Genomic DNA, 14793 nt, shown 5'->3' on the forward strand with positions numbered 1-14793 from the left:
CTAATCCCACCCTTGATAATTCCATGTGATCACATTCCTTTTCTAGCCCCTGTCTGGGTTGAGAAATTTACCTTCGCTTTCTCTATCTCTCACCTCCCTTTGAGCTCCTGTCAGTCTTCACACCAGGTCCCTTTAAATATATATAACTTACTGTTTCCATCCACCTTAAATTCAAAAAGAGAAACTGAACAGTTGCGGCTGACCTTTCACCTCTGACCTACGTGGGACACCGCTCCTCCCGTGACACAGGAACATGTCTCACCCCACTCTGAGCCTAACAGAGACAGAGGCTCATTGTCACCACTGCATTTCAAAGACAAGACCAAGCCTGCCTTGTACCTCCCACTCTCAGATATGAGCAAAGACCATTCAAAATCCCACACTCATTCTCTCTCTCTCTCTCTCTCTCTCTCTCTCTCTCTCTCTCTCTCTCTCTCTCTCTCTCTCTCTCTCTCTCTCTCTCTCTCTCTCTCTCGCTCTCTGTCACTCTGTACTTTACTTGCTGTTCTCCCTTGAAAAGTATGCCAGTCTGGGTCAGCTTAATTTGCTGCTTGTCACTCCACACACTCACGAGTAGCTCCACTCTCCTGACATGCTTTCTAAAAAGGGTGAAAGGCCAGACACATTAAAAACCTTTATCATAATTAGCTAAAGAGCCTGTCAGTCTGCCCTGGGAAGTAGAGAAATGGGAAGTGGAACAGAGATATGACAGGAGAACTTGAAACATCGATAGACAGTGGATATAGTTTCAGTTTTTATTCAGATCTTACCAAATGTGGATTTAGTTCTATGAAGGTCATGACTGCACTCTGTCAGTTAATAGCTCACTTCTGATGTTTCCGCAAAGAGGAGAGTAGTTTTGTTAGGTCCATAATCTCCCTGACAATAGAAAAGGACATTTCTTACTGAGACTTGGGAAGCTCAATATATTAGCATGATTGTAACAAGAGCTTCGCAAGCCGGAGGTAATATGTGCTGCCTCTGCATGGAAAGCACACGCATGCACACACTATTACACCCAAATCACACACAAGGGCAGGAGGTCAAGTTAATTATTGAGAAAAGTCTGCAATGTACACAGAGATAACAAGCAACTCAAGGCCTCAATCCCATGGGAGAAAATTTGGCCTTCTAAACTGGATGTCAGTCGCTTCACACCTATTGTTTTACAAGCTAAAGCTGGTTCCTGCTGTATGGGTAAATGATTTGAGTCATTCAACTCAAGACATCAACAAAGATTATATAATACCTATTAGAATGTTATGCTAAATTGGGAAGGATATGGAGCGCTATAGTCAGACACTGTTGTGACATGCTGCCCTCACTCTCTTTTACTACATTACACAAATGTCTATAGATAAATCCTTGCTTTTCATTTTAAAGGATTTGTGTGTACTGTTGCTGTCGACTGAATCATGAAGATAAAAGAGGAAATAGAGCACAAGGTCTTTGCCAGTTTATTCAGAAATGTTTCCAGTCAATTAGTCACTCTATCTACATACTGTAAGCAATGCCCCTAATCTATTCTCCAATTGTACATTATTGTTAACTCTCCTTATCTGCCTTTATTGCAGGGTGTTTAATAATGTTATTAAAAGGATGCTCACGCTTCAATGGATGTATATCATGGGTTGGTGTCAAGGAAGAAAATGTATGCTATACTTAGGTCTTATTGCATTTCATTGGCCCTGTGCTTGTACTCTGTACAATGACAATAAAGTTGAATCCAATTTAATTTAATCTAGTCTACATTAGTCACATGTATGAGGTGTTTAGGTCAATGTTTGATCTCAGTGCACTTCTCTCAGGTGATACAAAAGCAACAAAATCTGTCAACAAATATTTGTCTTTAGCTTCAAGTGCTTAAGATTTAATATGATCCATATAATGATGCAAAAATATTTATTGGTTATAAGAGTTATGTGTTGATTAAAAATCGGTTATGTATTGGTTATAGAGCATAAAGGGAATTCAAAGGAAAGTTATTGAATGCTCAGTGGAGTGTATGTAAAGCTCTTTTCCACACTTGGGATAGTGCTGGGCTCTGAACTAGTGTAACACACACTCTAGTGCAATCTCAGCAAAGCCAATAAAAACAGCTGTCTAATGACACTGGGCTGAACTGCAACAAAGCTTTAACCACAGCTCTGCTAAACAGAGAAGGGTTGCGGTCAGGATCCAGCCTTCCCATGCCTCTGAAGTAAACTTGCAAGGTCACGCCCACATGCTGTAAAAGTCTTCTTAATCCACACAAAGAAAGACAGTAAAAATAAACAAAAACAAATAATCTAGGGTGAATGTCTGTGAAGCATAACACTGTTTTCTGAATTCACAAAATATTATTACACTTTTTTAAAACTGGCATGACAAAAAAAAATACCCAGACTTGTTTATGGGTGATATGTCAAAAAGAAAAGTGATTGTATAAAAGTGGAGAACCGCAGACAGCTACACCCTTCTGGATATCTTGTCAATAGTACTTTATTACTCCGGCTGTTGCAATGCATCATCCCACATGCAGTGGGCTTGGAAGGGGAGTTCCAGTGCCTACAGCCTAAGTTTTGAAATATGAAAAGGATGCAGCTGTAAGTGGCACTGTACAGTACAGAACAATAAGCATTGACAAATATCTCCTCCTCCTCTATGGGGGCCTTAGTGATGGCCACAATGTCCCTTCTGTCTGCTTTATGCAAATATACACCACCTTTTTCTTTCACTCTGACTTCTAGAGTACATTATTTGCACAACTTTCAGCTTGTTAACATGCCGTGTGTGCCACAAAAAAACTGAATATTTATATATATATATTTGGTATGGCCATTTCATAGATGTGATGGTCAGCTTCGAAAGGGTTGAGGTGTGTCACGTGATACAACCACAACACAGTTTTACAATGGATACACACAACTCTATCACATGGATAAGGAGTTAGGCGCAATATAGGGTCAAACCCAGCAGTACACAAAGAAAAATAGCTGTATGATACATTTTTAAGTTTTTATAAAGGACTTACTTGACTTTCAGACACCGGAGGTATTCCAACAAGGCAGAAGGCAACTCCATTCATGACATTTGTCGGAGGTTGAACGGTTCAGCACAGACTGGGTTCAGACTTAGAATATCTTTCTGATTTGCAGAAATGTAATAAAATAATAGAACAGACACAACAGTCATCCCTTTTTCTCTCGCCTGACCGTTATGTTCAATAGAAACGCACCAGCAGTCGTGAACTCCGCCGCAGTTTCTAACAAATGGGCGTGGTCACATCCAGCGCGACAGCTCATGTCAGCCAATCAGCACTCGGGACTATATGTTCGCGCGTGTGCGAGGGCGGGGCCTGTGTGAATCGCGGGGCCCCTGGGCAGGTGCAACACATTTCCACTCCATGGAGCGTGTTATTTTTGTAGCCTGTTTCTGAATGGAACACTTCCCAAAAATAGCAGTGGTGAGAAAGAAAGGAGAAAAACAGAGATTCCCAAATGTGCATCTTAAAAAGCTATTCTGAGCAATCAAGTTAAATAATAAAAAAGATGCACACTGAATAAAGTACTGAAAGACTATTGAGAAAGCAGATGGTGCGTATAGGGTACTCCCTACACTTAATTGTCACTGGGGTTTTACACTAAACTGTACAACTTTTTTGGGTTTGTTATTACGATTGATATGCTTTTTCTAACATAAAAAGACACATAAAGTGCATCTGTAAATATTTACTTTGAATAGTAATTACAGTCCAATTACAAACCTTGCTTTTCAAATGGTATATACAGTATATTCACATTTTTCCAACAAATATGTACATCTTAAGGACAGAAAATAATACGAGTGCCACCGCAGCAACCAGGAACTGTACTGTGTATTAATTTATTTTTTTCTGAGATTGTGCACAACTTAAATTTGCACTGCTAAAGCGCAACAAACAAGAAAGTAAAATAAAAAAAAAAAAACAGCTATGTGCACCTTAAAAGCAAGCCAGACATCTGTTAAAGGAGTTGAATTGGGGTGAAAAACGGCCCAATAAAACTTGAAGATGCAAATTCATATGTATTGACTCTAACTGCCAGTCGCAGTGGCTTTTCAATCAGGCACATTTTACCAGTTGCTGCTGGAGCTCAGCTAAACAGCAGGTGGGCATTGTGCACAAATGAATAATACAGTGCCCATGACCTACTGATTAACCCCCCGACACTTACACACACACACACACACACACACACACACACACACACACACACACACACACACACACACACACACAAACACACACACACACACACACACACACACACACACACACACACACACAGGATTACACATGCATACACACATATGCCATTTATACAGAATGCTGGCTATTTTATACACAAGCACTTCTTATTACACAATCACATAACCATAAAATAAAGTCCCAAAGACACGATTCATACAAATTCCATTATCTTTCTATAGACCACCTAAAAAATGGCTCTTGTGTAACTTTCACACTTTCACTTAAGAAAATATATTTGTAAATACTTATAAATACTTGTAAATACTTATACCCTGCTTATATATATATATATATATATATATATATATATATATATATATATATATATATATATATATATGCTTATACCCTTATACCCTATATGCTTATACCCTGTGGCAATGAAATATATAGGATTCCAGTTTCTGTCAAAAGTTCAGAAACACCTAAACTTTTATGGCTTTTGAGAATTACATGCATGTTCTTTTTGTTTATCATTGAAAAATCCTTTTTTAGCATGAATAATAGCTTTACACATTCTTGGCATCCCGGACAGTTAGTTTCTCTAAACAGCTGAAATACTGACTCTTGTAAAACTTGCCAAAGGTGTTATCTGTATTTCCTTCTGACCTTGTGATCCAGATCCACCAAGAACTGTTCAATTAAATTTAGGTGCAGTGACTGCGCAGGCCATTCTATTATAGATAACAATCCAGCCGACTGTTTGCTCTCTAAATAACACTTACAGAATGGATGTATGCTCTGTGTCATTGTCCTGTTGTATAATGAAGTTAGTTCCAATTAGCCGCAGTTCAGACAGAATCACATTGTGTTGAAGTCTGTAATGTCCATGTGGCCATGTCAATTTAGTATTTCTTTCATGCAGAATAAGTCTCCAAACTTCCCTTCTCCAAAACAACCCCAAACCATTATGTTTCCAGCTCCATGCTTGACTGTGGGTGTGAGGCAGCCAAAATATAACATATTCATTCCTGTTTTCGATCTTTCATAAGTTCCTCTGTTGAAGCCAGAAATGTCAAATTTGGACTCATCTGTCCACAGGAACTTTCTTTCAGTCATTCACTGTCTAAACCTTGTGTGATTTCTTTTGTATTTTACCAAATTTGACCATTTTGTATAGTGTGTTGCATGTGAACATTGGGAACATGCATGTGTCTCAGTGCAATAAAAGACTAGTTGTTTCCAAACTTTTGACTTTTTATACAAAATGTAAAAGGAATTAACGCCTTTAATGTATATCAAACACACATTGATTCCCAGGAAAATTAAAATATTTTTAAAATGTTAAAGCAAGTCAATATCAACTGGATAAACACATAGAGAAAGTAAAGGAGATTCTTTGTCCCGCCTGTGTGACTGTGTGCCAGCCACTTCCGTTCTTTCAACCACAGCAGCATCATTGTGGCCTAAGGCTAAAAGATACTGCTCACTGAAGCACGACACCATTTTGAAGTCGACATTAGGTGACGTCCTCCCAAAAGCAAAAAGGCACACAAGCATAGTAATATGTTACATAATAAATGCTGCATGCAATGACATCAATAGAAAAAGGTGTTAAAAGCATGAATGCTTATTGGGGTTTGTCTAGTGAGGTGTGTGCCATGCTGATGTTTTAACAAACTGACTCACACATACTGGGTGTCCTAAATGTCTTCATACATTTAGGTGAAATTAACCATTTGACCATCTTTAATGCATCTTTATTTAAAACACATGCTCTACATGACTGATATTTCTATGACTATACATGGAGAGGCCTCTCCCATGAATGATTACTTGTGCTAATGCTTCTGGTGTAATCGCAACCTTGTGACAGCTTCCAGGCCTGAGAATGATTTCAATGTGTTCTTCTTTGTCTCAGACATTACTAAAGTTTATCTGATCAAATAAACCAAAAACGTATTATGAAATATTTTAGAGGACGTTTTGCTCAAAAAAAATCTTAAAAATACACAAATTATTAATGACAAAGAGACATGAATTCTCTTGTTCTCAGTATTAGACAACTTAGCAATTTGGTATCGAAAGCTTCTTTTTTGACAGCAGTGTATACAGAATAAAAATAAAAACAGTTCACCAGTTATTAAATGATAAGAATAGAATAAATTGTAATTCAGTTGCTGACCCTGGTCACTATCACCCAAAGGAAAGAAATCACACGGGTGATGTTTCTATTTTACCCATGTCCTCCTGGTAAATACTATTGCCCGAACACTAGTCAAAGGAACACTGCTAACGGTATTCATCTCCATAATTGCATGGGCAGGCCCTCTTCAAATCTTTAGGAATTATCTTAGCACCCTTTTGTCTCACACGGGTGGGTTTAGTCTAGACAGAGTTAGAAAGTGATGTTTGTGTGTGTGTGTGTGTGTTTGTTTGTTTTTTTTTGGGGGGGGGGGGGATGGGGTAATCGAGGCATTCCTGACCTGAGACAAATAATTAGCCTACTTGTGTAAATCCCCGCATAACAAAGAAAATGTCTAAATGATCATGTATTAAAGGGTTTACATTAGATGTACTTGTTTCCATAAAACATCATTAAACTGTTAAATAGCACAAGATAAATCCATTTATTTACTGAGAGTCACTTCTGAATTTAATGTAAGTGCATTATGTATGATTTTGTAAGTCTTTTTTCAAGATTTGGTCTCTGTTATGGGTTAGGTTGGCTTAACATTTTAGCCACCCCAGGGCTTACACCAGTAATTAAATTACTGACAAAAAGTGATTCTAAACACAAACAAGCATTCTAGACCAAAAAGTAGGTGTTCTCATTGATTTACTACACCTAATGCCTGGTTTTAATGGATTGTTGTTGTTATTGTTGTTGGTGTTATCAATTTTACAATATCTATGAGGTAATTTATACAAATAATTAAATAACAAAATCAACTATTGCACCTTTAACTGTATGTAGTCACTGAACTGTTTATTATGAGAGAATTCTGATTTAAGCTTACATAAGGTTAAAAGTACATAAAAGGGAAAGGATGTGGTGGTTGTTGTTGTTGTTGTGCAAGAGAAAGGGAACATCTGCCCTGTTCAGGACAGTGAGTGGGCTTCCATCTGTCTATTTACAGAGCGTCTGGATGATGCTTCCAAATATATAATCACTAAACCTGTCAGCATGCCATTCATGTAGATGCACCACCACACTGACCACAAGAGGGCGCCAGAAAGCACAACTCTACTCATTTTAAAAACAAGCACTAAAGTGTTACTGTGTACCTGTTTACTTAGATCACACACAAGTCATACATTTGCTCAAATAAAAAAAGTTATCCTTGTTCTATCTCAAAGTTACAGAATTACAAATGAATCAAATGTTAATATGTGGGCATGTGTTGTGCTTTGCGAAGTGTGTTTTAGTCAAAACCAAGCCCAGCTAACATGTGAGATAGCTCCCATTTCCCGTAAATCAGACACCAGACAACCACAGAATCTCCCAGATCTCTCATACTACACTCTGGTTACACACCACTGACACATGTACAATTGTTCCCATTGAGTTCATTTTGATTAATCCCGTGAGTGTCTAAATACTGCTTTCACTTTCAAAAACATAGTCTATATACATATAGAGATATTGTTAGACCTTAGCTGAAGTTAACCTTTTGCAAAAGAACAAAAATTGTCTTCCTCCAATTGTTTTCTATTGTTCGCTTTACAAAAAAATACAGGTGTGCTATGGTAGAACACCTGAATGCTAATGAGGGAGAGGGAGCCTATTGAATTAACCAACAACACAGAAATGCTTTCATGTCCTTGGTTTCTGGTGATTAGTTGGTTGCTGGTGGTACATCTGTTTTCTCACTCTCTCTCTCTCTCTCTCTCTCTCTCTCTCTCTCTCTCTCTCTCTCTCTCTCTCTCTCTCCTTTAAAAATAATCCATCATTTGAAAGATTGTCCAATAACATGAGCAAAAATAAATAATATTGCTCAATTTAATTCAATCAATTAAATCACTGACTGCCCCTTTACTTGATAATCCATATAAATGAAGGCTTGTCTCTGATTTTATCTTTACTTATGTCCATATCTACTTGGCGATAGCATCCCATAAATCCTCCACCTGCCTTGATACACTATATAAACATATACAATTTTGAGTAAAAATGTGTAGTATGTAGCTTCTACTTCTGCTAATCTTCTCTTACAACAGAGAATAACAGTGAGGCTGAGGAATGCATAACACCGTTATCATCGTAATGGCGTAATACATGAGTTATAAGTTTTAAAATGAATAGTAATAATTCAAAGCTGTATAGCGGGAGAGTACAGCTGTGATTATAGGGGCTGTGTTAGCATATTGATGTAGGAGCACACGCAGATTCCTGTTCACCCCCACAGACCCACAAAGGTTATGCAACAGCTTTAATCCTGCATCCTTAAGATGCACATATCTATATTTATTCCCTGCTTTCACCATCTATCCGATTTATTCTACATTAGATCTAAGCACATACACATAGAAGTCTGGATTAATCCAACTACCCTGCCCCTTAACCTCACTTCTCTCTGCACTGAGCGAATCTGGAAAGGGGTAAAAAACAAACAGCAAAAAACACAATATACTGTGCCATGTTTATATCCAGGAAACAGCTTGCTTTGTTTTCTCAGAGGCTCTGATTATTTTGAAGGGTGAAAGACTGACACCCAAATTTTTTTTCTTATTTTGTAATTCCAAAGAATCGAACACTTCCGAACACCTTGTTTTCTCATCTAATTCAAAGCATAACAAGACTCCTCATTATCCTTACTAAACAATTTTCAAGGCTTTTGATGTACTATGAAAGACTAGACATCCAAAGATTTTCTACACAAAATTTGTAAACATAAACACTGAGCATGATTTAAAAAGCTTAGAGCTTGCACAAGCTTATACATAGTTATACCAGAGTGAAAGGTTGTTTGTTTTGACACAGAAAAAGTCATGTAGACCTAGCAACACTAGACATGTTCCAAAGACTGGACAGACTTAGACTAGACCAGGAGATTAGACCAAGGAGTTAGGTGCCCTTTAGTGTTAATGCATTGCAGAGATGGTTGTTTGACAAAGCAACCGCTTTCAGTGTAAGACTCAAACGCAATCCAAACAAAACATTCCTGAGGATATAAATACGCAGATGCACCTCACCCACTCAGAAGTCAGAGATGCCAAGGCCAAGAGGAAAGTACCATGAATGGCCCAAGAGATGATCACTTCCTAAAAAAACGACTAATTCACACACAAAGTATTGAACACTAAATGAAACTAGTCGTCGACCCGTTTCAATAGTCACAATTAACATTCTGACTCTTTTGTACTGCTTATACAAAAACAGCACTATTTGTCTTTCTATTGCAGTGTTTAGTCATGTGAATGTGTATGAAGGAAACACAGGGAAAGTAAAAATTTTTGTAGAGAGACAGCTGTAGACCAAATCGAGACCCAGGATTTCCCAACTCTTACTTGCTATTTGTTGATCAGTCAATCACACATTAGACAGTTACACAGTGTGTAGGCTTGAACAGTTCTCAAGCACCATTATCGCTCTATTAGGGCAACTGAAACTACATGGAACTGGAACAGAGCAAATGTTTTTGAAACAGGCTCATTTCAGTTTCAGAGTCCAGCCTGCAGGATGTACACAGAGACCATTACAAGAGTAAACAAACAGAGGGCACGCTACTTTGGAAAGCACTTTATTTGGGAAAAGGAAGCTTCGATTTCTAAACCTATTTATACAACCTGAACAGAGGAATCTGAAACAGTGCTACTGAGATGCATATGAGGCAAGCCTGTATTGTTTTGCAAACTCTCATGTCTGTGGTTTAGAAACCAACACAGAGGCTTCTTTAACTTGGTATAATGATGTGTTCTGCCTATGGGGAAAAAAGAGAGCTGGGGAAAAGAGCAGAGAGAAGGAGAGTGAGTCTACTATCGTAGAGACACTGAGAACCCAGTACAGAGATGGGTGGTCTGGGTGTGTTAAGCTACACGCATCTTTTACAGTATTTTTTCAAAAGGAGACCCATTGCCCCAGTCATGTCCAAGATTATTTATGGTGAGAAGAAAGACAGTAATAAACATTAAATTTATGGTAAGATATAAATCGCAAGAGAGCGAGAGGGTGAGAGGGAAAGAGATAATTGGCACAACAGAAGATCTAAGAGACAGGATGAGTTAGATTAGACCCTTAGGGCAGAGAGGACCAAACTACACATAACGACTCAGCCTTCATCTCATATACACATGAATACATAAACACACTTACACACTCACTGCTCACATAATTGCCCTGTTTCTGCACTTAAGTGCATCGTGACTGATGTCTTTTCTTTTCCACCCTGAAGTCTTTCCACTCTATCTGGCTGTCCATTTACTCTCTTGTTCTTTCTGCTTACTTTGACTTACATCTTTTTGCTCTCTCTGTTCTTAAATTACGTCAAACCATATATAATGTTACTGATATTTCACATTTAGAACATCGATATATCACATAGGCAATTAAAAAAAAGATAATTAACTCATGAAAAAAAAAGTTTGAAAACATTAAGTGAAAAGGTCTTGTGTTGCACTGGGATCCTTACCAGATTAAATTAAATCCCTTATTACTTTTACATCTATAAAAAAAATCACCTAATTTGTTAGTTTGCTAATGTGCCCCATTTTATTACACTTATATAATCTAAACTAAAATACAACTGATGACAATCTGCTCAGGAATTCAGCAGTTCCCGGTGATCATAAACACTGTTCACACCAAACGCTAACAACAGGAACACAAAAAAGAGGTGGTACCACACTCAGTGAGCCAAGTTTCCCCAAAGCATCCTTGACCGCAACGCTAATGAAGTTACAACAATCAGTTGTTTTTTTTCCTCGGCATTCACAGCCACTGAGGAAGTTCCTGTCATTTAGGAGCCGGCATGGCTTTACCTTAGAAAGTCTTGAGTTACCGTAACAACTACTGAATCATTATGCCTATGCTATTTTATGAAACATGAGACATGTTCACATTAGTAGGAAATGAGATTGCTGGGAAATGCATATGGCAAACACAGACACACCCATAGATCTACACTCACATGCATATATCTGGACTCACACTCTAGTGCATACAATCCGATTCAGTGGCTTATCTTGCACACTTAAAAAACATATTTTTTCAAAAGCATTTTCACAAATCACTATTTTTTAATTTGCTCCACCTTACACTCAGATAACTATTTAGCATAGCTAAGAGACCAAACACAATCAGTTGGCATTGTGTAGTAATTCCTTTTCCTTTTCCCAGGCCACCCATGTCCCTCCTTCACAGCTGGAAAACACACTGTTGCTCCAGTGACAGACATCAGGGCTCATATGCTCGTATGCCTCTGGAGGACAAGACTGTTAAAGCTGCATCTTCAGATTTACGTGTTTACAATGTGTGACTGTGCGTGCAAATATAATCAAGCAACCTCCACCCTCCTCTGCCACAGCTCCTCACCTGGGCCATGTCTTCAATGAGCTTGTTGAAGCTTCTTAGATGCTGGCATGGCAATGATCCTTGGCTGCTCTCTTCAAACACGAGCTCCAGGTCAGGACACACACACTCATGTTGCTACAATCTCATGTTGCTGCACCTTTCCAAAAGCACCGTGCTCTCCTGTCACCCTTCCTCTGTCTGTCCTCCTTGCTTCCTCCAGCAGCAAAGTCAACGATGTCAGGGGCGATGTGCAGATCTTCCCTCTTACTCTCTCTCTGTTGTCTTTTCTTCTCTATCACTTGTCCATTCAGATGGAAGGAGAAGAGGTTCACGGGTGATCCTTCGTTCTTTTGTCGAGGTCACAGGGAAGTGAAAACAATCGTGCTGCTCTTTCACACACTCCTCTTACTCATTCGCTTGCTCACTCTCACTAAGCTGGTTTCATCTATGTGCTTCAGCTCAACACTCCCTTCTCTCCCTTGCTTCCCCTCCTCCCCACTCTCAGCACCCCTCCCCCTGCCTCCCTCCCTTCCTCTGATGGTACAGTACACACACAGGGCATTACCATCCTGAGAGAGGGGGATAAGCGGGAGAATAAGAGGATGTGTCATGTGACTCAATAGCAATGTATGTATTGGATCCTTCTGCAGCAGGCACACCCATTGCTCCATAGATGGAGAAAGCGGTCACCGTTGACAACCGTTACTACTGATCCTGTTGGTGTTATGGAGCCATATGGCTCCTAGTGGTGCTTTCAGAGCTGAGACATCCTGTAATTACAGCCTGTGGGAGTATGGGTAATGTAGTATTTGGAACATCTCTGAATTGGCCATTTTAGCTTGCCAAAGAAAAAACTGCTTACTAATTATAAAAACACAATATTTGACCTGATTGCATGCACATGCAACGTTCCATTACTCACTCATTTACTCTCTCATTCTCCATTTCGCACACACTTTCTGAGATTTTCAGGACATCCTCTGGCGTTTCCTTCGAGCTCTATGACGGGAAACTCCCAGTCCTCAACAACAGGAAGCTTGCTCCTACTGTGGCCCCATATTTCCCTTCTCTCTACCTTAAGAAAGCTTAATTGCCAGAACAGCATCTCTTATTTGCTAAACCATTTTTATGTGAACATTAAGGCTTATTCATTTACAAAAGATTTAGTTGTTTTTCAAGACACTGAACACAGAATTAGGTTAGAGCTGGGATCATCCTGGTCATGTTACTAAATGGAGAAAATGGAGCAGAAATGGGTGTAATGACACATCTCTCTGCTCCCGTACCCAGGGAACAGTTTCTGGAGCCAAACAGACCTCAAGACTTGATAAGATGGTGACATCTACTGGTCACTTAGCTCGCAGCAGTGTTTCCAGATTGGGCTGTTTTTATGTTAACTGAGTTGTTGGGAAAAAAAAAAAAAGCTTTAGACTCATAATGTGCTTAAGACATTATTAAATTAGTGTAATTGTTTTGGCAGTCGACTATAATGGAAAAAAATTCAATTCACAAACTGTGACAACAATCTTTTATAATCTAACTCTAATAAGCATGGTACTGTTTTTTGTCCATGAAGACCTAGGCAACACTGATGATGATTATGATGACAGTGGGGAGGAAACTAGAATTACGTAGTTTTATGTATGAATATAACTTCTTTTGTTCATTGGTTAGATGGCTCCATGCATTGTGAAGGTCATACATAAGATTTAGTATTGTCATGTGGTCTATCTGTGGCTGATATTAAAATCAGTGACTTTTCACTCTCTGATCACAGACCAGTACTTTAAAAAAAAAAAAAAAAAAAAAAGAAAAAAAAAAAGAAAAAAGTTTCACTCCATCCTTCCAATACTTTACCAATACATGCACAATAGTCTCGCACTTTAACCTTGCACACCCAGGATTTTCTGAACGGTATCTGGAAAAAACTTTAAAAACTCTCTTTTCAACAATTGACTCCGTTCTCAAACCTTCTGTTAATTCCACATTTTTAACTTCTACCTCTGACAGCAATATTTGGGTCCGCAAGATTTCAGCAAGATTTCAGGCAAAATCTAGTTCTTCCTGCTCACAGTGGTGGGATTTTGAGACGGTTTCCCTTCAGACATTTAAGGAAATCACTTTAAAATTAGTCCACCTTTTCTCCTAATGACATCCTACCTTCTCTTTTCTTAAAACAGGATTTTGATACTGTTAGATTGGACATTCTGTGCATCATTATTAATTGTCTTATGACTGCGACTGTACCAGGCTGTTTTAAATTTGCCATTGGGCCTCCTATTCTGAAGAAACCCTCTAAAAAACCTAAAATTCTCTAAAAATCTGTTTTGATACAGGTGCATAATTATCTGCAAACACATTCGATTTCTAATACATTTCAGTCTGGCTTCAAACCATGTCATAGTACTGGGTCAGCTCTTTTAATTTTTTTTATATTTTCATGATCACAGATGCTGGTGACACTGTAGCTTTAGTGCTATTAGATTCAAGCTCAGCTTTTGACTTTGTTTATGTTTAATCTCAAATAGTATCAATGGTACGGTACTTAAGTGGTTCCAGTCCGGTTTTATCTAAGAAGTTTTTCAGTTAATTTAGGTGTCCAACCGTCTTCTGTGATTCACCACATTTGCGGGGTGTCTCACAGATTGATTTTGTCATCTCTATTAATCTTATTATACATTTACCTCTAGAATATATATTGAATAGATTTGGGTGTTACCCAACTCTACATACTTATAAAGAGACTGGAAGATTGTCTTTATAAACTTAAACTTCATCTTACTAACAATTATATGTTGTTGAATAACAATAAAACACAAATTAATCAATTTGGTCCAAATAAATTCTCTAATAAGAATTCGGCTGACCTTGGTACCTTCTCATCATACCTACCCTCCAACATTAAAAACTTTTATCTTGATGGTAGTCTTAAGATAGACAAACAAATCAATAGTTTGTTGCATAAGTTGCCAGGTTGTGTATTGATTTTAAGATCTTAGTTCTTGTCTATAAAGCTCACTGCATACAAGCCCCCAAATAACTCTCTGACCTAATTATTCCTCATAACCCA

General features: G+C 38.4%; 1 protein-coding gene across 10 annotated transcripts in view; it reads right to left on the reverse strand.

Annotated features, from left to right (window-relative positions):
- Window positions 1–12254, reverse strand: part of arhgap23b (Rho GTPase activating protein 23b) — a 34472-nt gene extending 22218 nt beyond the window's left edge. For 3 of the 10 annotated variants that reach the window (XM_083555705.1, XM_083555704.1, XM_083555697.1), the window contains exon 1: window positions 3014–3241. In XM_083555705.1, the coding sequence (XP_083411831.1) occupies window positions 3014–3067 (54 nt within the window). In that variant the 5' untranslated portion in view covers window positions 3068–3241. Of the gene's footprint in view, window positions 1–770; window positions 855–3013; window positions 3242–11744 lie in introns of those variants that run through there. The other 7 variants (XM_083555706.1, XM_083555703.1, XM_083555700.1 and 4 more) reach the window with 5 other exon arrangements.
- Window positions 12255–14793: the final 2539 nt, after the last annotated feature.

This window comes from Silurus aristotelis, assembly GCF_946808225.1.
Source record: "Silurus aristotelis genome assembly, chromosome: 12".
NCBI lineage: Eukaryota > Metazoa > Chordata > Actinopteri > Siluriformes > Siluridae > Silurus > Silurus aristotelis.